Source organism: Thrips palmi, unplaced genomic scaffold, assembly GCF_012932325.1.
Source record: "Thrips palmi isolate BJ-2018 unplaced genomic scaffold, TpBJ-2018v1 HiC_scaffold_15, whole genome shotgun sequence".
In the NCBI taxonomy this organism is placed as follows: domain Eukaryota; kingdom Metazoa; phylum Arthropoda; class Insecta; order Thysanoptera; family Thripidae; genus Thrips; species Thrips palmi.
Genome location: NW_023144624.1, coordinates 8,937,065 through 8,956,762, shown reverse-complemented (window position 1 = coordinate 8,956,762; position 19,698 = coordinate 8,937,065). Strand labels below are relative to the sequence as shown.

The 19,698-nt window shown below is 55.1% G+C and overlaps 4 protein-coding genes across 4 annotated transcripts; 3 read left to right on the top strand and 1 right to left on the bottom strand.

The window, feature by feature from the left end:
• Window positions 1-286: 286 nt before the first annotated feature.
• LOC117641186 (putative inorganic phosphate cotransporter) lies at window positions 287-3,769 on the bottom strand. Its single transcript, XM_034378331.1, has 9 exons — window positions 3,590-3,769; window positions 3,255-3,473; window positions 2,965-3,173; window positions 2,730-2,847; window positions 2,263-2,410; window positions 2,020-2,154; window positions 1,589-1,848; window positions 978-1,113; window positions 287-857 (listed from the first exon to the last, which is right to left on the bottom strand). The coding sequence occupies exons 1-9, from the start codon at window positions 3,767-3,769 to the stop codon at window positions 763-765; spliced, it is 1,500 nt and encodes a 499-aa protein (XP_034234222.1). The 3' UTR covers window positions 287-762.
• A 2,500-nt stretch (window positions 3,770-6,269) lies between these two features.
• Window positions 6,270-10,163, top strand: LOC117641649 (esterase E4-like). Its single transcript, XM_034379144.1, has 14 exons — window positions 6,270-6,413; window positions 6,611-6,670; window positions 6,762-6,889; window positions 6,969-7,052; window positions 7,133-7,273; window positions 7,456-7,615; window positions 7,871-8,056; window positions 8,356-8,414; window positions 8,498-8,650; window positions 8,742-8,913; window positions 8,985-9,157; window positions 9,226-9,382; window positions 9,661-9,799; window positions 9,905-10,163. Exons 1-14 carry the CDS (start codon window positions 6,380-6,382, stop codon window positions 10,098-10,100), a joined length of 1,842 nt encoding a protein of 613 aa, XP_034235035.1. The 5' UTR covers window positions 6,270-6,379; the 3' UTR covers window positions 10,101-10,163.
• LOC117641646 (prominin-1-like) lies at window positions 10,141-16,881 on the top strand. Its single transcript, XM_034379141.1, has 16 exons — window positions 10,141-10,167; window positions 10,416-10,779; window positions 11,294-11,588; window positions 11,674-11,794; window positions 12,069-12,135; window positions 14,187-14,351; window positions 14,430-14,542; window positions 14,619-14,732; window positions 14,815-15,002; window positions 15,078-15,191; window positions 15,273-15,491; window positions 15,567-15,804; window positions 15,879-15,971; window positions 16,086-16,301; window positions 16,394-16,552; window positions 16,623-16,881. Exons 1-16 carry the CDS (start codon window positions 10,156-10,158, stop codon window positions 16,710-16,712), a joined length of 2,568 nt encoding a protein of 855 aa, XP_034235032.1. The 5' UTR covers window positions 10,141-10,155; the 3' UTR covers window positions 16,713-16,881.
• A 49-nt stretch (window positions 16,882-16,930) lies between these two features.
• Window positions 16,931-19,668, top strand: LOC117641652 (retinoid-inducible serine carboxypeptidase-like). Its single transcript, XM_034379146.1, has 8 exons — window positions 16,931-17,070; window positions 17,226-17,452; window positions 17,526-17,756; window positions 18,433-18,546; window positions 18,631-19,057; window positions 19,135-19,212; window positions 19,285-19,439; window positions 19,518-19,668. Exons 1-8 carry the CDS (start codon window positions 17,019-17,021, stop codon window positions 19,578-19,580), a joined length of 1,347 nt encoding a protein of 448 aa, XP_034235037.1. The 5' UTR covers window positions 16,931-17,018; the 3' UTR covers window positions 19,581-19,668.
• The last annotated feature ends 30 nt before the right edge of the window (window positions 19,669-19,698 follow it).

Sequence of the window (19,698 nt, the reverse complement as noted above, 5' to 3'; positions counted from 1 at the left end):
CCGGCGGGACTGCATAAGAACGCGGCGTCGTCCTGTCCGAGACCATAGAGTGCTGCAGCCACACGCGCTAGGCCTCTGCGAGAACCCTGCCTTGCCCCCCCCCCCGGGGCGCTGCCGCAATCAGAACCAGTTCACCACCGCGAACTAACTAGTAACTGCCCGTGGGTGTTTTGGCGCGCAGCTCTGAAGAGTTGTTTTTTCTAGGTCTGATTGTGTTCATTCGTTTTGGTTTCTTTATTATTTTTGTGTATGTTTGCTTTTGTTCAGGGAAACCGATGGAAGGGAAAATATGACATAATACGATGTTTACTCACACAAATATCACAGATGTCATCGAGCTACACAGTGCGAGTGTCCAGGCCGACATGGCCGCACACTATAACAGCGAAGGCCCGCATTCGGGACGACGTTCACACAGGTCTACAGCCTGCACTAGATCAGTACAGTGGTGAACAAACTACCCATCGACACTCCGCGTGGAAGTGGCCCTCGGTCCAAGTGACGTCAGCAAGCTCGGATCCAGGGTGGGGAAGGAGGGTGAAGGGAGTCGTCCTAGACCAGCACCGAGAGGCGCTCTTTGGCAGGGAACTTCTGGATCCGCCGCCAAGACTCAGGGTGGGCATGGGGGCGTTGACGGCGTCCTCCACTTGCTGACTAGTCGCACTGGTGCCTCGCCGTCGCGCGCTGCTCCCCCCGGAGCGGATTGAGTGAAGCGATCGTTGCTTCGAGTCGCGCTTCTTGCTCTTGGCGCGAGTCAGGCAGTCAGGCCTGGCTCTTGCTGCTCTTGCTGTAGGCCTCCGACTTGGACTCCTCCCCGGCGGCAGGGTCAGACACCGGCAACGTCACCAGCCCGGTTCCTGCAAAGGGGAGAGCGTGTTAACTTGAGCGGCCTGCAGTCTCGTCTCTCTCGCACTCACACGATACGCCGCACGAGTGCGAGAGAGAGAGAGGCATGGACTCGTCGCAGCGGACGGCACCTTTCTCATCCGCGGGAGTCTGCGGCTCGTTCCAGGGCTGCACCGTGGCGCGGCACAGCAGCACGTACACCAGGTTGCCCGCGAAGTAGATGCACGCCGTCAGGATGAAGATCCACGACCACATGGAGGCGAGTTTCTGCGAGTCAGAAGGAACGCCGGTCAGGGAACTCGACGAAGGCACTGCATCGGCAGGGAAGATCGGCGGTGATTTTGGGTCAGCGAGACGCTCCTCGTGGAGGGGCACCTACTTTCCTCCGGTTGGGACTAGCTGTCAGTATAGCGAGTAGGCCTCCACGGCTCTGGCGAGCGACACGCAAGGGCTGCGCTAGCATTTCCGCTAGCGACGCGAGTTCCTCCATGAGCGCGGGGATTCAAACCTACTCGCTATACTGACACTAGCGCCCCACTAAGTGCACTATTTACTGAGTCACACGGTGTTTACCCCACACTCAAATTAGTGTGCCCGGAACACTGCCGCGGCACCCTATGATCATGATGCGTATCTCCTCCTGGACTTTGTCAGTAATCGCAGGGCCTTGGTACGGCGCCGCTACTCCGGACGAAGGCATGTTTTGGCTCGAAAAAAAAGTGGAGCAGGGGCTCTCACGCACCTCTTCGGACGGGTTGTGTTCATCCTCCAGGATGAGGCCCACGATGAGGGGCGCCAGGATGCCCATGACGCTGCCGCACCCGTTGGACAGCCCCATGAGCGCGCCGCCGTAGTTGGGCGACAGGTCCATGTGGCTGACGTAGAAGCCGGCGAAGATGCAGGACTCGAGGGTGATGGCCACGGTGAGCAGGGCCACGGCGCCGGAGCGGCCCGGCTGCAGCAGCGCCAGCAGCAGCAGCGTCAGCCCGGAGCCCCAGTGCGCTGCGGGGGAGGCATAGGCAGGCGTCTGCAGTGACTCACAAGTCAGCGACTGTACTTACAGTGAGGGCCACAGCTACCACGCCGCGCAGGCCGGCGCGATGGGCTGCCTGCCCGCCGGGCGCGTGGCGCGTGGCGCGTAGACGCCGAGGCCGAGACGGGGTTGACGATTACCGACGGAGTTGAAGACCTTCCTGGACACGGCCAGCGGCAGCACGCGGCGCTCGTTGATCTTCTGCGCCGACCAGCCCACTAGGAACGTGGCCGCCCACAGGCTGACGTAGGGCAGCGCGGAGAACAGCCCGTCCTCTGCGAAGCAGTCAACGAGGACACTCTTAGCGGAGTGTGTGCTTCAGCCCGGCCCTTTGCCCTGCCTCTCCCGTTAAATGACTTCGCCCAGCTCGCCCTGATGCCCACCTTTGATGTTGAAGTGCAGCTTGGTCTTCATGAAGTTGGGCATCTCCGTGAGCAGCATCCAGTGGCCGAAGTTCTGGCCGCAGTGCACCACGAGCAGCGAGAGCGCGGGCGGCGAGGTGAGGATGGCCTTCCACGGCACCTTGGACACCTGGCAGCGCCGCGGCGGCAACGAAGAGGGAGGGACTTTGAGGCCGGCCGCCTGCGAGGTAGGCACCGGGCCGTGCCGCCACGCCCGCGAGCGCGACGGGCCTGTCTACCTCGCAGGCGATTGCGATTGCGATTAATGGCTCGACCACAAAAGGCGCGCCGCTCTGTCTCTCTCGCACTCACGCGGCGTAGGGGTGCGAGAGAGACAGAGCGGCGACACGCCTCGTCGGAACCACTCGGCAGGGAGTGCCAATCAAGTTATCGGCAGTATCGATCTCCGCAATGAGAGCACCACGCCGTGCGCGGTACGCAGTACGCACCGCCTTGGACGAGGTCGTGGCCGAGCCGATGCTGCGCTGGATGTAGGCCAGCTCCTCGGCGGCGATGCCCTTGCACTGGGCCGGCGTGTCCGCGGAGAACAAGTACCACAGGACGCACCTGCACAGGGAGCAGGCAGCGGCGCGTGAGCTGTTGGCTGCGGCCACCTCGCCGATGCCGGCCGACGCCGCTGGCGGAGCCACTGGCAGTGCCACTGCACAAACCTTCCCGCCTCACCACGAGAGCCCCAGCGCGCCGGGGACGTAGAAGGCCGAGGGCCAGCCCAGCGGCGAGCCGCACAGCAGCCCCGCGCCCCCCATGGCCGCCACCGTGCCCAGCGACATGCCGCCGTACACGAAGGCGGTGAAGCGGGGCCGCTCCATCGGCGGCGCCCAGCGGCCCAGGATGTTGTGCGAGGACGGGAACACCAGCCCCGACAGCAGGCCCTGCGCAGGGAGCAACGCAGCACGTCAGTCGCACCACTCCGCCAGCCTGCCCTGCACGCCGTGGTCGAGGACGTCACCCACCTGGCACACCCGGGTCGTGATGAGCAGCGCCATGCCGCCCAGGCGCACGGCCAGGGGCGTGAGCACGGCCAGCACCGAGGCGCCCGCCATGGCCGCCAGCAGGAAGCGGCGCGGCCCGAAGCGCTGCACCAGCATGCTGCCCGGCACCTGCATCAGCGTGTAGCCCCAGAAGAAGGACGACTGCACCGTGCCGAACTGCTTCTGGTCCCACTGGTACACCTGCAGCAGCAACGCCGGCAACGCCAGCAACGCCGTCAGGGCCGGCAGCCTGCAGCTCACCGCAGGGCGTGCGTCGGCCGCTGGGCCGCCGGCCGCGGGGAAGGGAACGGGCGTACCGGGTAGCCGTCTTTGCGCTCCTGGTTGGTCATGGAGACGAGGGCCACGGACAGGTTGATCCTGATGCCGTAGGCCGTGGCGATGGCCAGGAACAGCAGCAGCACTTGCAGGTGGCGGCGCCCCAGGCCCCGGGGCGCGCCCGCGTCCGCGCCTGCAAGCAGCAATGTCTCTTGGTTCATGGCTCATGGTTCATGGCTCATGGTTCATGGTTCGTGGCATGGTTCACGGCGCGCGGCGGCGTTTCCTCGTTCCCTCCGCGCCGACGACGCAGCACCTCCATCCCGGGCAGCGCTCTCGTCGCACTGTCTCTCTCGCACGCATGTGGCGTCGTGCGGGGGGTGCGAGAGAGACAGAGCGACGGGGGCACTGGACGGGGCGGGGCGGGACGCGGTCCCCGCCAACCGCCACTTGGGGGCGGGGAGCTCCTCGCCGAAAGGGGCAGACGATGAGATGTTGGCGAACACGCGACCGGCGAGGCGACCTTCCGTGACACGTGGAGACAAAAGTAGCGAGTATCGCCCGCAAAAAGGCACTTTGTTCCGCGCGACCACGGCGTGACCCATTCGGCTTTCTCGAATGGGTGGCACGCCACCTCGCTTCCTGGACGCGCGTCTGCCCTCCTGCCCTTGCTCCGGGCTACTCCGGGCGTGCGACAGAGACAGAGCGACGAGACGACCTGTCGGAGTCAATGCCCTGCTACATGGTGTGAGGCTTGCGGGCTTCGCCTTGCTTCGCCTTGCTTCGGCTTGCCTTCCCGACGCGCGCTTTGGGCGCTTTCGGTGGAGTATGCCGCCAATGAGAGGGAGACTGAGGGTCCTCTGTCTAGGCGGGTCGCACCAACATGCCAAGGAGAGGCCGCTCTGCGGAGCGTGTTGATGCGATCCGCCTAGACGCGTCCCGTCCGCTCGGATGCTGCAGACTGATTCTGAGAGTCGTCTTTGTCGCTCCGTCTCTCTCGCACTCATGGGGCGTCCCGCAGCGCCTACAGTGACGCAGCGCTGTGCTGCGCCGTGCGGCGGCGGGGCGGCCTTATCTCTCTCTCCTCCCGAAACAGTTGAACTCATAATGTGCTCCCGGGGGTCAAGGCACGTTCCATTATTTTTACGCGGCCTTGAACGACACTTTGCGCGGTCGCGGCGGTCGCGGACTCGTGCCGATATCAGCTGCTTCTCCTCGCCGCCATGACCCTCGATTCCCGGCTCGCGAAAAATAGGAAAACACCCACGCCGCGCGGAATGGTGCGCAACGTCGAGCGCACGCTTATCCGCGGAAAGAATTCCCCGTTCAAACAACGCGCGAGTGGCAAGCGTGCGGTACGGCCGGGAAATGTACGAACTGGACGTACGCGCGTATGCTGGCAGAGATTTGATATTCCCACTTGGAGCTAATTAAAGAAACATCTGATTGGAAGTGAGTGCTTGGAAGGCCAGGAGGGGATGTTGCGGCATAACCTCACTTATCACCACTGCGGCGTGGATGGTGTGGACACGGTGTGGATGGCGTGGCGGGGCCGTTACTTTCGGCACCGGGCAATGCCGGAGTCCGCAGTCACACTGGTGGCGATGATAGTCCCATAGTCGGATAATCTTGACTGAATTACGGCTGCCGTTTGGACACACCGGCTCACACACACAGTCACATACACACACACACCCACACCGGAAGTCGTTACGTTGCTGGAAACCGCACGTGTGGCTTTAGGAGTAAAACAACTTTGCGAATTCAAGTAGCCTGGGAGTCGCGACGTCTTACCGCCGTCGCCGCGCGCCTGCTCAGCACTCGATTCCGCCATGCCGTGCCGTGCCGTGCCGTGCCGTGCCGTGGGTCCTTGCCCGCCCCGCCCTTCGCAAGTCGAAATGGTTTTCCGGCCGTCCGGACCCGCGACGCGCCAACTACCAACTACTGCAGCATCTAAGAGGCCGGCGGGGGCCGCCGGTCAGATAATGCCGGGGCTGGGGCGTTTCCTCCCCGCTCCCTTCGCCCCCTTCTCAGAGGCCGCCCCGCCCCGCCCCGTCCCGCCCCGCTCCGCCCCGCTCCGCCCCGCCCCGCCCCGCCCCGCCCGCCCAGCCCAGCCCCGCCCCGCCCCGCCCCGCCCCGCCCCGCCCCGCCCCGCCCCGCCCCGCCGTTCCCAGACACTGGCGATATCGCCGTCCCTTTCCATAAGTCACACGCCGTGCGTGATAAGCCCGGCCATTTCAATCTGTCGCCTCGCCTCGCTAATGTCTAACTCGATGTAATAATTATTAGCCATCCTCGATCGGGTCTGGGAGTGGGCCGCGGCGGCCTGCTTCCGAGCAGCGCTTTGTCGCTCTATCTCTCTCGCACGCACGGGCCGTCCCGCGTGGGCGCGAGAGAGACGGAGCGCTGCTCGCAATGGGGCCGCGGCGGGTGACACGGCGCCCGCACCGCGATGACCTCAGTTTCCATCACCGCGTCGCGCGCGGCCCCGCGGTCCCGCGTCACGTGCCAAACAGCAGTGTTTTCACACGGCGCGCTGTGTCCAGCGCCGGCCGCTCTTGTCTTTTTGTCTGTTTGTCGCTCTTTCTTTTTCCAACAACGACGCTGAAAAATGGCTTTTGTGGTGGCGCATCGCGGCGGCCGGGCATGGCCGGGCATGGCAGGACACTACAGTGACTCGTCATGGCCCTGCCTTGCTGCCTTGCGTCCGCATCCGAACGGCTCGCGTTTTTGGACAGGTGCGCACGCAGCCGTCGCGTGTTAGATGGAACCGGCGATGGCACTGCGAAAGCCAGTGTCCGCCCGGCCAGCAACACGTCCACATCTCCAGCATGGGCCTCCGCGCCGCCACCGCCGCGGCCATCGGTATTTATTCTCGTCGGCGGAACTTGGCTTGCCGCTTCAATTTTGCGTTACTTCTCCGCTCGCGAGACCGTCCACGGAGGTCTCGTGGGCACGGGGTATCGCCGGGGCACCCTCTGCGACCTCGGCGGCATTCCCCGTGGAGTGCGGGTGGCGACCGACTCCACGGCCCTCCACTGTAGCCCGTGCTTCTCTTTCAGGCGTCCTCCTCGCAACGTGCTCGGCAGTTTCCGGAGGATACGTAGCAACGCCAGATGACAGTGAGTGTGGCGTAAACCAAGAGCATCCAGTGAAAACGATCTCGCTTCCGTTATAATGACGATGAAAGCAACTGCTCTTGTTTTCGGACAGCCCCCGTTGTGCACAGTTTACAAGGCGATGTTGTGGGCGTCAAGAAGAGCACCGAGGCCGGCACCAAGTACATGGGCTTCTACGGCATCCCCTACGCCAAGCCGCCGACTGGGGAGCTTCGCTTCAAGGTAAGACCCGACGACGCGGAGGAGCGGGGCCCGCCGGAGCCCCAAATGATGCCACCTTGCCTTCCACCTTCTGCCCCAGGCCCCGCAGCCCGCCGAGAGTTGGGAGGGCGTGCGGACGGCGCGGGAGGAGGGGAACATCTGCCCGCAGCCCACGTCGCCGATGGTAAGTGCCAACGCCGCGACGACGCCGTGCCCCGAGCCCCGGGCCCTGTCATGCTGGAAATAATTGTCTTGCTGTCGCAGAAAGCATTCAGTCACGTGGCGCAGAAGATGAGCGGCGTGGTGAAGCAGCTGGCTGGACTGCCGAACGTCCCTCGCTTCGCGGCCAAGCACATGCTGGGCATGGGCGAGGACTGCCTCTACCTGAACGTGTACACTCCCGTGGTAAGCACTCGCCCTCGACCGTCCGAGGGCGCGGGCCCAACGCAGTTTGCTTCCGAACGGCGTTTCGTCGCCCTGTCTCTCTCGCACCAGTAAGGGACGCGGTCTGTGAGTTGATGAGTGCGAGAGAGACAGAGCGGCTAGGCCTCACTGCCTGACCCTTGGCGTTGCTCTGCGTTGCGTAGGAGGCCCTGCCGCCTGACTCGTTGCTGCCGGTGCTGGTGTTCTTCCACGGCGGCGGCTACTCGCTGGGCAATGCGGACTCCCTGTTCTACGGGCCGGACTTCCTCATGGACAGGGGCGGGCTGGTGCTGGTCACCCTCAACTACAGGCTGGGCCCGCTGGGTAAGGTCGCCCCAGGGCCCCAGTCCGTGGGCAGGGCAAAGGGCACCTGTTGCGAGGCGAGGCGCGGCGAGGCGCGGCGAGGCGCGGCGAGGCTGCGTGCCGAACAAGTTGCCTATGCTGCCGATGGCAGGCGCTCCCCGCTGCGCTGGCCGCTTTGCGCCGTCCGCGGCGGCAGTGGCGGCGGGTCTCTCTCTCCCTTCGCCCCCCCCCTCTCTCTCCCTCCCACTAATGCCCCTTTTGCCCTGTTGGGTGCAGGCTTCCTGGCCACCAACACGACGGACGCGCCGGGGAACGCGGGCCTGAAGGACCAGCGGCAGGCGCTGCGCTGGGTGCGCGACAACATCAAGGCGTTCGGCGGCGACGCGGACAAGGTGACGATCTACGGGGAGTCGGCCGGCTCCCACTCGGTGCACATGCACGTGCTGTCCCCCAGCTGCAAGGGTGCGTACCGCGGCGAACCGCGGCGAACCGCCGCCAGCCGGGCTGCCCTGCCCACCGCTGCCTGCATGGCTCCGGCAGCAAACTGAATCGGAGAGTCATTTTGGTCGCTCTGTCTCTTTCGCTCTCATGGCATGCCGTCTAGGTGCGCGAGAGACAGAGCGACGAATACCTCTCTTGGAATCAGTCTGCCGCGCAGCAGTCGCGCAGCAGCTGCATCCCAGGTCACATTGTCTGGAGGCCTGGTGGCTTGGGGGCTCCAGCAGAGCTCTGACCGCCAACTTCTGCCGACATGTCTGCAGGTCTGTTCCGCGCGGCCATCCTCTCCAGCAGCATGGTCCCCGACCCGTACGGCGTGCAGGTAACGACAGCCGCCGGCTTCCTTGGTGGTTGGGGTTGCGCCAGCGTGATCGCCAACGTGCCCCTCTTTGCCCTGCCCCCCAGAGGAACCCCAACGACATCAGCAAACGCGTGGCCGCGGTGCTGGAGCCGTCCGAACCGGAGGCCGTCGAGGACCCCGTCAAGCGCATCGCGTTCCTGCGCAGCGTCCCCGTCAAGGCCCTCTACGCCAAGATGATGAGCGCTATGACGGAAAAGGTACGCCGGCTTCCAGTGCGCTGGACTCGGACGACGACGGCCGCCTCGGCGAGTAAGTTGAACCGCTAATGATGTTCGCGATCGGTCCCAGGACATTCGGTCCATCTCCGTGTCGCTGCCCTGGGCCCCCGTGGTGGAGCCCCCCGGCAGTGAGGACCCCTTCCTCACGCGAAACCCCGACGACATCCTGGCGGAGGGAGACTTCGCCCGCGTGCCCATGATGATCGGCTCCAACTCCGCTGAGGGCACTCTCGTGGTTCCACGTAAGTCGACCGTCTCGCGCGCCGAAGCAGTGGCTCGCAGTGGCCTGTACCTCAAAAGACTTTTTCCACAGTTTTGAACGATGATATTCTGAGGAACATCTCGGTGAACCCCGTCCGCATGGTGCCGGACATCATGTACGACAAGCTGGACGAGGACGCGAGGCAGGAGTGGGCGAAGAAGATCATGGACATGTACTTCAAAGGCAAACCCTTGGACGAGGAGGCCACCGCGCCCTTCATTGACGTGAGTCAAGACTCGGTTATCAGGCTTCCTGGTAGTGGAAAGTTTTAATCCCAATGTTCTCTATGAAGGCTGCGGGTGACGAACTTCTCGGCCACGGGATACACGTCGGGACGCGCTGGCACGTCAAACACGCCACACCGGAGGCACCCGTCTACCGGTACATTTTCACGCTGGACGCGTTTGGAGTGGTGTCTTTCTTCCTCGGAGCAGCCAAGTACATCCCAGGCAAGCAACATTTAAATATGCAAAACTATAGTCGCTGAAACCTTGCAATTTTCGCTCCAAAGATTTTTTTTGAAGTTTTGCGGCGCATTTTCCTCATCTACCAATCTCGTCGCCTGACGCCGATGTCATCTACACAAGAGCCCACTCGCCTTGCCCGCATAGATGCGACAGCGACTGCAAGTCATCAGTCCCTATCCGCAACCCGGCGCCCGCACCGATCGGCTTGGAACGAAGAACGCAACTGGACTCGGACTGTACGTCACGAAACGATGTTGCAGGTGCGGCAGGCCACGGCGATGACTTGGGCTACGTGTTCAAACTGCACCTGCTGACGGGCCTGGAGGTCCCCGAGCGGGAGCGCGTCCGCAAAGGCACCGAGCGAATGACGCAGCTGATCAAGAACTTCGTGGTAGCGGGGTGAGTGGGCACGTTCGCTGCCCAGCTGCCGGGCGCGGAGCGGCGCGGAGCCAGTCCGAGTCAGTCGTCCTGGCCGCGTGCGTGTAACGAGTTATATGGCCGCAGGAACCCCACCCCTGGCGGCGCTGCCAACACGGACGTCATCGGCGTGGATTGGCCGGCCTGGTCGGTCGGCGCGGAGCGATATCTCGAGATAGGCGACGAGCTAATCGTCAAGGAGGGCGTTCCGCTGGCCGAGAGGATGGCATTCTGGGACCAGGCCGCCAAGCAAGTCATCAGGGAACCCGTCTACGACATGTGATTGTGGTCCTCGAAACACAGATTGTTGAAAAAATAAAGGAAAACCGGGCCGAGGTATGAGGAATGTGGTGTGTACTTAGTGAGTCACTGCGCCCCGCCCCCTAGACCCAGCATGGACTGAGATAAGACGGGAGGGAGGAAATGCTGCCGCGCTTCCCTGTCTGCTCCGTGGCACGGAGTGCAGTCCCCTTGAGCAGGTCGGCGCTCGCATTGTTTGCCCAATCCTGTTTGCATGCGCCAATCTGCTCGATAGACCGGCCGAAAAGTGTCTCCCAGGAAATTAAAAAGAACCGTAAATAGACCGTGACGTCCGCAGGTACTCGAGGCCCGGCGGCTGATAGCGAGTGATACCGTTGATAAGGATGCATCTGGTTGCCGCGAAACAGTCTCAACCGGTGCAGTCCCGCAGTGTTGGCCCGGCAGGAGCAAGCTTTCGCAGCGGGTCATGTCGGCTTCCTCCGTCGGGGTGCTCCTGGCACTCTTCCTCCATGCGTTGGCGCCGTTCGCGCCGTGCGAGGCGGCAGACGTCGCAGACGTCGCAGACCCCAGCTACACGCTACCAACGCTCAACGAGACCTACGCCTCGAACCCCCGATTCATCGCGCACGGCCTGGCACCCCTGTACGACTTGGTCGGTCTGTTCTTGAGGGGCATCCAGCAAAAGGACCTGCTGCCGCCAGGTCAGTTCAATTGGCAGACGACGTGGGCGTGCAAGGGCTTGTTGTAGGCGGCTTCAGTCAGTCTTTTCTAAGGTGATCTGGCAAATGTTGATGGGTCAGCGAGGGGATACCCATCGCTGTTAAATTGCCAGAGAGAAACAAGCGATAGCAAAGCAAGAGCCTACATAAATATTTTTCTGGAAAAGTAACGTGCGTAGTTAACTGTACCGGAAAGGCCGCTTTTCAAGCGTGAGAATAACCTTACGATAAGCTGCTTGTCCCTGCCCTTGCTGGGCAGTGCAACAGATAACACGGGTGGTGGCCACGAAGACGGTGAGACTATTCCTTCCTCAAAACAATGCCTCGGGCAACAATGCGCGTGGGTGGCAGGCTCCTCCTTTCATGACACAAAATAGTGCAAGATGCCCATGCACTAAAAAACCTTCCCATAATAAAGTATTGGTGTTTTCTTCTTCTTTGTCATAATTTATAATTTGATTGCCCAATGTTTATATTTTTCTTTGACTCTCATTAGATTTGTTGGTGGTAAACAATGGCACAATTGGATTGAGCGAGAACATTGACTACGGAAGCGTGGCCCAGTTTTACGTTGGGATTCTGGCAGTGTTGGCCGTTGGGCTGGCAGTGGCTTTGTTGGCACCCTGCATTGGCGTCCTGTGGTGCTGCTGCCGTTGTTGTGGGAGCAGCAAGCGCAGCGGACAACGACTCTACGATGACGACGACGACGGCTCTGGCCGGAAGAAAAAGAAGCGGTCTGGCGGCCCGGTCTTGGCGCCACTCGTTTTGTCTCTCGTTACTTGCCTTATTGTGTAAGTTAGGTAGTGCCAACTTTAAAATTTGTCAAATCACAGCTTTGTCAAGCTGTCCTGTGTACTGGACCGATCTTTATTGCAGGGCTGGGGTCGCAATTGCTTTCGCTGCAAATGTTTACATTGAAAATGGCGTTGTGGGCCTAGGAAAGCATATCACGTCTGGTACCTCAGACATAAGGCTTTTCATCGACAACGCAGAGACGGTAATCAAAAAATTGATACGAGACAGTTTTTTGTTCCACGAGTTATGCGATTTCAGACGCATTCAATGGTGATCCAATTTTGTGTTCGTCTGGATTTGCAGATTGTGCAATGCCTACTGCAAGTTTATTATGGATTTTCGTTAAACTATTTGCATCGCCAGATAAAAACAAAGTTGTTACACCGCCGGATGTACTTAAAATTGCATAACATAAATTACATAAAGGCAGCTGTTCAATGTAAACTGGCATCAGCTAATAAACTTTCTGCTTTCAGGAAGTTAACACAATTCTTGGTGTCAATTACAACGAGTTATCAACGGGACTCAACAGCGTCCTTGAAGGTATTCATAAAAACTAATAATCTTAAAGAAAATTTGAATTTATCGGTGGTTAGGCCCTTTCTATGATTTGTAAACTACTCGGTTAATGTCCGAGGGGAATCCAACGGCCTGTGGCACGTCTGGCGTTAGCGAAAGACCCAAATGAAGTGTCTAAGGCAGCGGTTCCCAACCTTTTTCGGTTCGCGACCCCAAATTTGTAACAAACAAAAAATTTCCGCGACCCCCAGGAAGAAATTTCGCGACCCCACGCGACCCCTCCTTTAGCATGCCTTTGATACAAAGTGCGATAATCCACCTTATTTTGGTCCAGTATTGCCGCAAAGTTGATCAAAACGGCCACAAATGTCTTTTAAAAATCGTGTTTTGGGCAGACTTTAAGCAGCCACTGCGTTTGATCCGAGGCGGTATTTCGTCCTCCCTCAACGGGCATTTGGTCTTTGGACCTTCCTTTAGCATGCCTTTGTTACGGAGTGTGATTATCTGCCTTAGTTTGGGAGCAGTATTGTCTCAAAGTTGATGAAAACAGTAAAAAATGCCTTTGAATGCCATTTTGATCCACTTTGAGACAATACTGCTCCCAAACTAAGGCAGATAATCGCACTCCGTAACAAAGGCTTTCGAAAGGAAGGTCCAAAGACCAAATGCCCGCTGAGGGAGCACTGTAAAAAAAATATTCTGAAATTTCAGACAAAATTTGACTGAAGTTAATTAACAGTAAGGGGTTCTGAAATTTCAGACCATTTCGGCGGTCTGAAAATTTAGAATAGGGTGGTCTCAAAGTTTAGAATTGGGTGGTCTGAAAATTAAGATTTAGGTGGTCTGAATTATTAGACACAGCCAGTCTGAAGAAAATTCAGTCAAAAACACAAAATTGTAACGTTGAACCTTCACTCCATTGCGAGAGAAGTCTTTGATACAACTTGCGCGTTACTTATCGGCCGTGCTCTTTACTCGGAAACTCCGAATATCTTGGTATTCGAACCATCGAATCCTCGCTCGTCGGCTTTGCGGGCTATCCATTACACCACGGGACCGCTCTGGGAGCACGGCTGCAGGATGCCGATGACTCCAAGCGCGCTCGCTGGACGCTGCGGGAGGCCACAAATAAACAAACCAAGCGCGTGTTGCGGGAGTTAAACCGCGGACAACTTGGGCTGTTCGTAAATATTTGAGATTTTGTATCGAGCTCTCAAATATTGCAGTTAAATTTGGTCAAGTGAGGCAACCAGTCTGACATTTCAGACCATACGTCTCCCGTTTCAGACCTATGGTCTGAAAATACACAACCAGTTTGAAATTTAAGATCAAGCGGTTTTTCTTTTCAGGAGAATAGTCTGGAAAGGCGATTCAGACTACATGGTCTTGTACTTAGTCTGAATTTTCAGTCACCCCTGTCAGACTTTTTGTCCGGATGGTCTGAATTTGCTTTTAAGACTGCGAAAGACTTAAATTTCATCCGAGGATTCTTCTTTTGCATACTTCTGGTCTTAATTCAGAAATGAGACCACTAGGTCTTACAAAATGGGTCTGAATTTTAAGATTTTTTTAAACAGTGAGAGCGAAATACCGCCTCGGATCAGACGCAGTTGCTGCTTAAAGTCGACCTAAAACACGAGTTTTCAAAGGCATTTTCGACCGTTTTGAACAATTCTGCCAGCCGGGAAACAGCCGCGACCCCAGGCGACCCAAACCACCTCGCCGCGACCCCTCGAAATTTTTTCGCGACCCCCTTTGGGGTCGCGACCCCAAGGTTGGGAACCGCTGGTCTAAGGCATCATTCAAGCTCTTGTAACGGACTCTTGAAAGACTCACTAATCTCGGGATCCCTTCATGAATAATGAAAAGCCAAAATACCTAAGCAAACATTTGAAAGATTTCATTTTACAACATATTTTTAGATGTGATTGGGTAGGTTTCATCGGCATACAGTTAGCAAAGCAAGCATCAGCAAACAGAAGACGGGTTATTCATGACTTCCCGTTTGTGGCGATTAAATCATGTGATTTCTCCTTTAAAGGTACCATTCAATTTTATCATGTAATTGTTTCCAGGTGCTAAAACAGAAACGAAAGGTATTGTTGACGGTTTTGTTAGCTCCTTGCCTCTGGATGAAATAGACAAAATGGTTTCCGGAATCGAGACGATACAGAAAGATCTCGACGATATCATTTTGAACATAAATGACTGCACGTCTTCTTCAAACGAAATCGTTACGGGTAATGCATGCCTCTTACTCATGGGCACAGTGCAAAAAAATCAAACAAAAAATGACAAAGGGTGTTTTTTGTTTTCAGATATAAAAGCTGTAATAAATGACCTGCAAAGCGTCTGCCAAAACCTTGGTCCAAATTGTCCACAAGAGTTACAGGACTTTATCAGCTCGTTGAAGACGCCTTCTTTTAATCCGGTAAGAAACTCAATTTTGCAAACTGTGGTGATTTTTTTTGTGAACTATCATGTAATAACTGTACTGTTTCGCTCAGTTAACAAGTGGGGATATAGAAAAAAGTATCACGGATTTATCGCAAATATTTACTTCGGATTTCAAAACGCTGATTACAACCGGTCGGAAACAAGTTGACAACATAGGAAGCCAGGTAAGAGCAAAGGTCTCCGTGATTGGCGATAGTCGAAGTACAATAATGTTTACCTCACTGAAACAGAAGATTGTTGTGCTAGGTCGAAAGAGTTATGAACGATGCATCAACCGAAATGAACACCAAAATCAATGAGACTGGGAAAGATCTGCAACAGAGAGCCTCAGAGCTATTACGAGCTGCTACCAACGCAAGTGACACGTTACTCCAAGTTGATCAGGAAATATCACATTTTCAAGATCGGTACAGTGCGTCTTACGGCACTTTCAGGTAAAACCGTGCTTCGCTGAAAAAATTCTGCAAAATACCGGCAGTTGTAATAAATGTTAACATTTGTGATTTTAGGATAAGTGGGTTTACTGCATATAGTGCAGTTATACTCATCATAGCTGCCTTAATTACACTGGGCCTGGTTTATGGAAGTTGCTGCTCGAAAACTGCCTATTCATTCCTTAATATGTGAGTAAGGTTGTTAGTCAGAATCAGCACATTCCAGTTATTTTATGAGTAGCACTTTTAAGAGAAGTTTTTGTGTTGCAGTCCTGTCCTCCTAATTCTTCTTACAATTTCCGTGTGGATGCTTATTGCACTGGTACTTTTCATTGCTGGTGTCGCAACGGATCGTGCATGTGAATTTCTACGAAAGCCAGGTGATCATCAGCTCACTCATCTGGTAGACGAATTGCTGCAAAAGTATCGTGCAGAGATAGCAGAAAGTTCACAGCTGCCTCCTTTGCACAGCATCAAGTACTATATTGAGTACGTTTGCTTGATTTAGAAATTGTTTGCGTAAATGTTTCAGTCATACTAACGTTCCCCCCTCAACATTAACAGGGAATGCCGCGCAGACAAGACTATGTATGAAGTTATTGATCTTGACTCCACTATTCAAATTGACAATATCCTTCAGTTCGTCAAGAACTTTGACTTCACACCATACCTTAAAACGATTGACGAAAACGTGCAAAACGTAGTCAATGTGAAGTTGCTTCCACAAGATATCCGAAATAAAATTGAAGACCTTAAAAATTCGGACTTGTCTAAGCTGGGTTGGGACAGAGTAACGAATGAGGTACCCCAAACACCATAACCTAATTTGATTTTTTTAAAATCTTATGTAAGAATACAATGTATTTTTTATTTTAGTTGGATTCATTTCAAAAGACAGCTCAACCACTAAGTGAATCAATAGCTACATGGGCACAAACATTAAGCCAAGTAGCAGCAAATTACCCGGCGGTAAGTTGTACATAGTTTAAAGCAAAATGCCAAAAATGCGCTCTCGCTGTGGCCTTTTTGGTAATCTAACGCCTTTATTAAAACAATATTGACAACTTTATTTCTTGTTTTCAGATTGATGTGAAAGATCAGGTATCAAATATAGAAGAAATACTTAAAAAAGTGGAGAGTTTGCAAACCTTGATTACACAGCTGATTGGCTTGATAAACAAATCTAGCAGTGATGTCATGCTAGGTCACAAGTCTTTCCCAGAAGCACTGCAGTGGCTTCTAGACCAAGCGTCAAATACTGACCAATTGGTTGTTAATACGGCTCCAGGCGTGACAAAAGTAAAAAAAAACAACTAAATAATGAAATATTTTTGTTTTATGCTGGTCTAGTGTCCTAATGTTCGTAAAATATTTTTCCCTGTTGACTCTAGCTTGCCAGTAACACTGCTGAAGGATTCCGAAAAGAACTTCAAGCTTACTTGCAATGGGCGGTCGACAGGGTGAAATCGCACGCATTAAAATGCAAACCGATCATCAACATATACGACTCAATGGTTATGGGAGTGTGTGACGAGATCATTTCCCCCTGGGTAAGCTATGTCACTTTCAATTTGTAAGTGCAGCCATGTACCTTTGTGTTAATGTGGTATTTTTTTTCAGAACGCGTTCTGGGCGATGTCTGGGCTGTGCCTTCTTCTTTTTATTCCTGCTGCGTTTGTGGCAAGTTCCTTAGCATCTCACAAGTCCTAGTTTATTATTTCAAAGATAAGACAAAATTCTGTGATTTATAAATTTTTAGTGATAATTTATGTTTCAAAAATAGAAGTGCCTTAGTTTTATTTTTTGTATTAGTAACCAAATTTGTTAAATAATTTTGGGATATGATTTTTTAAACAAATAAAAAGAGTTTGCGGGTCGATATGATGTTTGATTAGCCTTTCCCCCACCTTTCTTTTTGACGTGTCCACTCCGTCACTGTACTTCGGCGTTTCTATCAAGCATCGAGGAGACGGGTTATCTTCATTACTGTGCCAGATTGACCGTCCGCTCGGAGCCATGAGGGTCTTTGTGCTAACACTACTTCTACTGCTCAGCAGCCTGGTTCAGGGTGAGCTTTTCAAAAGAATATCTCAGAGCAGAGATCAAACAGCATTCTTAAGGCCAAATTTTTTGACTCTCCGTCAATGCTCAAGAGGTAGTGAGCGTCTTGTAACCTGCTGTCTCTACAAATAACAGCTCTTTTCTTTTCTGTAACGATCGCAGCAAGGCGTGGCTTTCTTGATGGCGGACAGGAGTGGGGCTACGTCGATGTTCGGGAGGGCGCTCACATGTTCTACTGGCTGTATTACGTGAATGGGGGCCAAGAGCCCTCGGGCAAGCCGCTAGTCATATGGCTCCAGGGAGGTCCCGGCGCTTCCTCCTCCTCGTTCGGGAACTTTGAGGAGATGGGGCCGTTGGATTTAAACCTGAAAAGGCGTGAGAAATCTTGGGTAATGCATAGAGCGCTTAAACGAAAAAACAGAACCTGCCAAGCTTCGTATGCACAAAGTAACGTGTTTGCAGGTAAATCATGTCAACCTCCTGTTTGTGGACAACCCGGTGGGAACGGGATTTAGCTTTGTGGACAAATCACGCTACCTTGCCAGAGACAACCAACAGATTGCAGCCGACCTTGTCCAGTTGTACCTTGGCTTCTTGCGAGAAAACCCCAAATTTAAGGGAGTGCCCCTCTACGTTTTCTGCGAGTCATACGGCGGCAAGATGACGGCCGAGTTTGCCTACGAATTGTACAAGGTGCGTGCCTGAACTCTCCCAGGGTGTACCTTTCAGAATTGCTCCAATGGATCCATTGCATTCCCTTGTTTTTTTGGCCCATTTTTCACCATTGGCAACGCAAAGGCAGTACATCCATGCTCTTTGGGGCATATCGACATTTGACCCATTTTGTGGCATAATTCATTTATACCCCTTCATAAGGACAAATGCATTAGTTTTAGGCCCTAAAATCTTTGCTGCTTTTTGCAAAGTGCTAATTGTTTGTGCGCAAAGAGTTCGGATAAAGGTCGTAAAAAGATTTTCGTCCCTACATACGATTTACGTTATAACACGATAACGGGCATTTGTGTTGCCCAATATATGCCGTCTTTTCAAATTGAACATACATATGTTTTTCGCTGGTCTCCCTTGATTTAATAGACAAAGCCACTTAGCCAAAAAGGATGTCTGCTGACTAATCGTTCGTACTCGTAGTGATGATAAAAACAGATAAGATTGCACCGATTTCATCTTGTCAAATGATTAATTGTTAGGGTTATTTGCTGTTCGCCAAGATAATCTATACGTATGCCATTTAATAGATGGATGATAATGTGAAAACCCTTGCTTATGAAACTGCCCGAAGTACGCTTAAGATCTTTAGACTCTGTTGAAGCAACCCAATCTGACTTCGCCCTCAAACTGGCTGCACTAGGAAAAACAGAGGACGAACAACACCGACATAAACATCAGAGGCGTGGGCCTGGGCGATGGCTGGATTTCGGGTCTGGACTCCACCATCACGTGGGCTCCGTACCTCAAGCAATACGTAAGTGCAGTGAAGCGGCCCAATGCAGGCTGGCGTTGTTGCCCGACGTTGCCTGGCGCTGCACGTGCACTTCCTGCCCCGTAGGGCCTCCTCGACGAGCGTGGCTACAACTCCGTGGACGCCGTGGCCCAGCGTTGCCGGCTCGCCGTGGAGGGCGGCGAGTGGGTTCGCGCCACTGCCGAGTGGGGCAACGCGGAGACCGCCGTCTCGATGGCCGTGCCAGGCTTCACGGCGGACAACTTCTACAACATCTACGGCGGCCGCCTCAGGCCGGGCCGAGGCGAGCTAAAAGCCGAACGCAACGCATCCCTGGCGGCCCTCACTGCAGCAAAGGGCATGCCGCTGTCGCTGCGTGCGTACGCCGTCCACGCCGGCTTGCGCAGCGTCGCCAGCACCATGAGGCGTGTGCAAGATGCCCTGGGACTCCCTCCGCGTGTCCGCCACGTTGCGCAGAGCACCCCAGTCTTCAACGCCCTCAAGGGTGACTTCATGAAACCCGTCGTCAACGTTGGTGAGCCCTCCTGCTTTTCGTTTGTCCTCTTTCGGCAACACACAACAGCTGACCCGTGCTCTCCACTCTTTTCGCAGTGGAAAGGCTGCTGACCGAGACCCCAATGGAAGTGAGTGTCTTCAACGGCGAGTGGGACCTGATCGTCGATGTGATCGGTTAGCTGCAGCACGCGCGTTTGGTCAACACCAAATCCTTCTTCATTTGATGGCACATTCTGCCTGTTGCAGGCACCCTCAACTGGGTAAACCGCCTGCAGTGGCCGGGTGCGAGTCAATGGAAGGCGGCCCCGCAGAAGCCCATCACAGTCAACGGGCAGGACAACGGGTACTCCCAATCCTGGGGCAACTTCACGTTCTACTCTATCAGCAGGGCAGGCCACATGGTAACATTTGAAGACTGAACTCATTGTTTCTATTGTTCGTCCTACGGAAGCGTGATTTTGAAGGAAACTTTTCACCAGGTTCCGTCCGACAACCCGGACGCCGCTATCGCCATGCTGCGGCGGATCACACATCTCGACTGAAAACTGCGGCGGCTGCATTGTTTTCAATCAGCTCACTTGTAAACAAGTCAAGCAAACAAATAAATGTTTCCTGATTTGGTTCATTGAATCCCTAATGTCTTTAAAATGGAGATACTCG

Bases quoted from the DNA above. Each gene is read 5' to 3' on its own strand.
- LOC117641186 (XM_034378331.1), bottom strand. From the start codon at position 3,769: ATGAACCAAGAGACATTGCTGCTTGCAGGCGCGGACGCGGGCGCGCCC. The intron at 3,174-3,254 runs GTGGGTGACGTC...CTCCCTGCGCAG, and splicing joins TCACGACCCGGGTGTGCCAG to GGCCTGCTGTCGGGGCTGGT. The intron at 2,848-2,964 runs GTGAGGCGGGAA...CTCCCTGTGCAG, and splicing joins GGCGCGCTGGGGCTCTCGTG to GTGCGTCCTGTGGTACTTGT.
- LOC117641649 (XM_034379144.1), top strand. From the start codon at position 6,380: ATGGGCCTCCGCGCCGCCACCGCCGCGGCCATCG. The intron at 7,616-7,870 runs GTAAGGTCGCCC...TGTTGGGTGCAG, and splicing joins CTACAGGCTGGGCCCGCTGG to GCTTCCTGGCCACCAACACG. The intron at 8,415-8,497 runs GTAACGACAGCC...CCTGCCCCCCAG, and splicing joins CCGACCCGTACGGCGTGCAG to AGGAACCCCAACGACATCAG.
- LOC117641646 (XM_034379141.1), top strand. The intron at 10,780-11,293 runs GTCAGTTCAATT...GACTCTCATTAG, and splicing joins AAAGGACCTGCTGCCGCCAG to ATTTGTTGGTGGTAAACAAT. The intron at 15,805-15,878 runs GTACCCCAAACA...TTTTTATTTTAG, and splicing joins GGGACAGAGTAACGAATGAG to TTGGATTCATTTCAAAAGAC.
- LOC117641652 (XM_034379146.1), top strand. From the start codon at position 17,019: ATGAGGGTCTTTGTGCTAACACTACTTCTACTGCTCAGCAGCCTGGTT. The intron at 18,547-18,630 runs GTAAGTGCAGTG...CCTGCCCCGTAG, and splicing joins CTCCGTACCTCAAGCAATAC to GGCCTCCTCGACGAGCGTGG. The intron at 19,440-19,517 runs GTAACATTTGAA...ACTTTTCACCAG, and splicing joins TCAGCAGGGCAGGCCACATG to GTTCCGTCCGACAACCCGGA.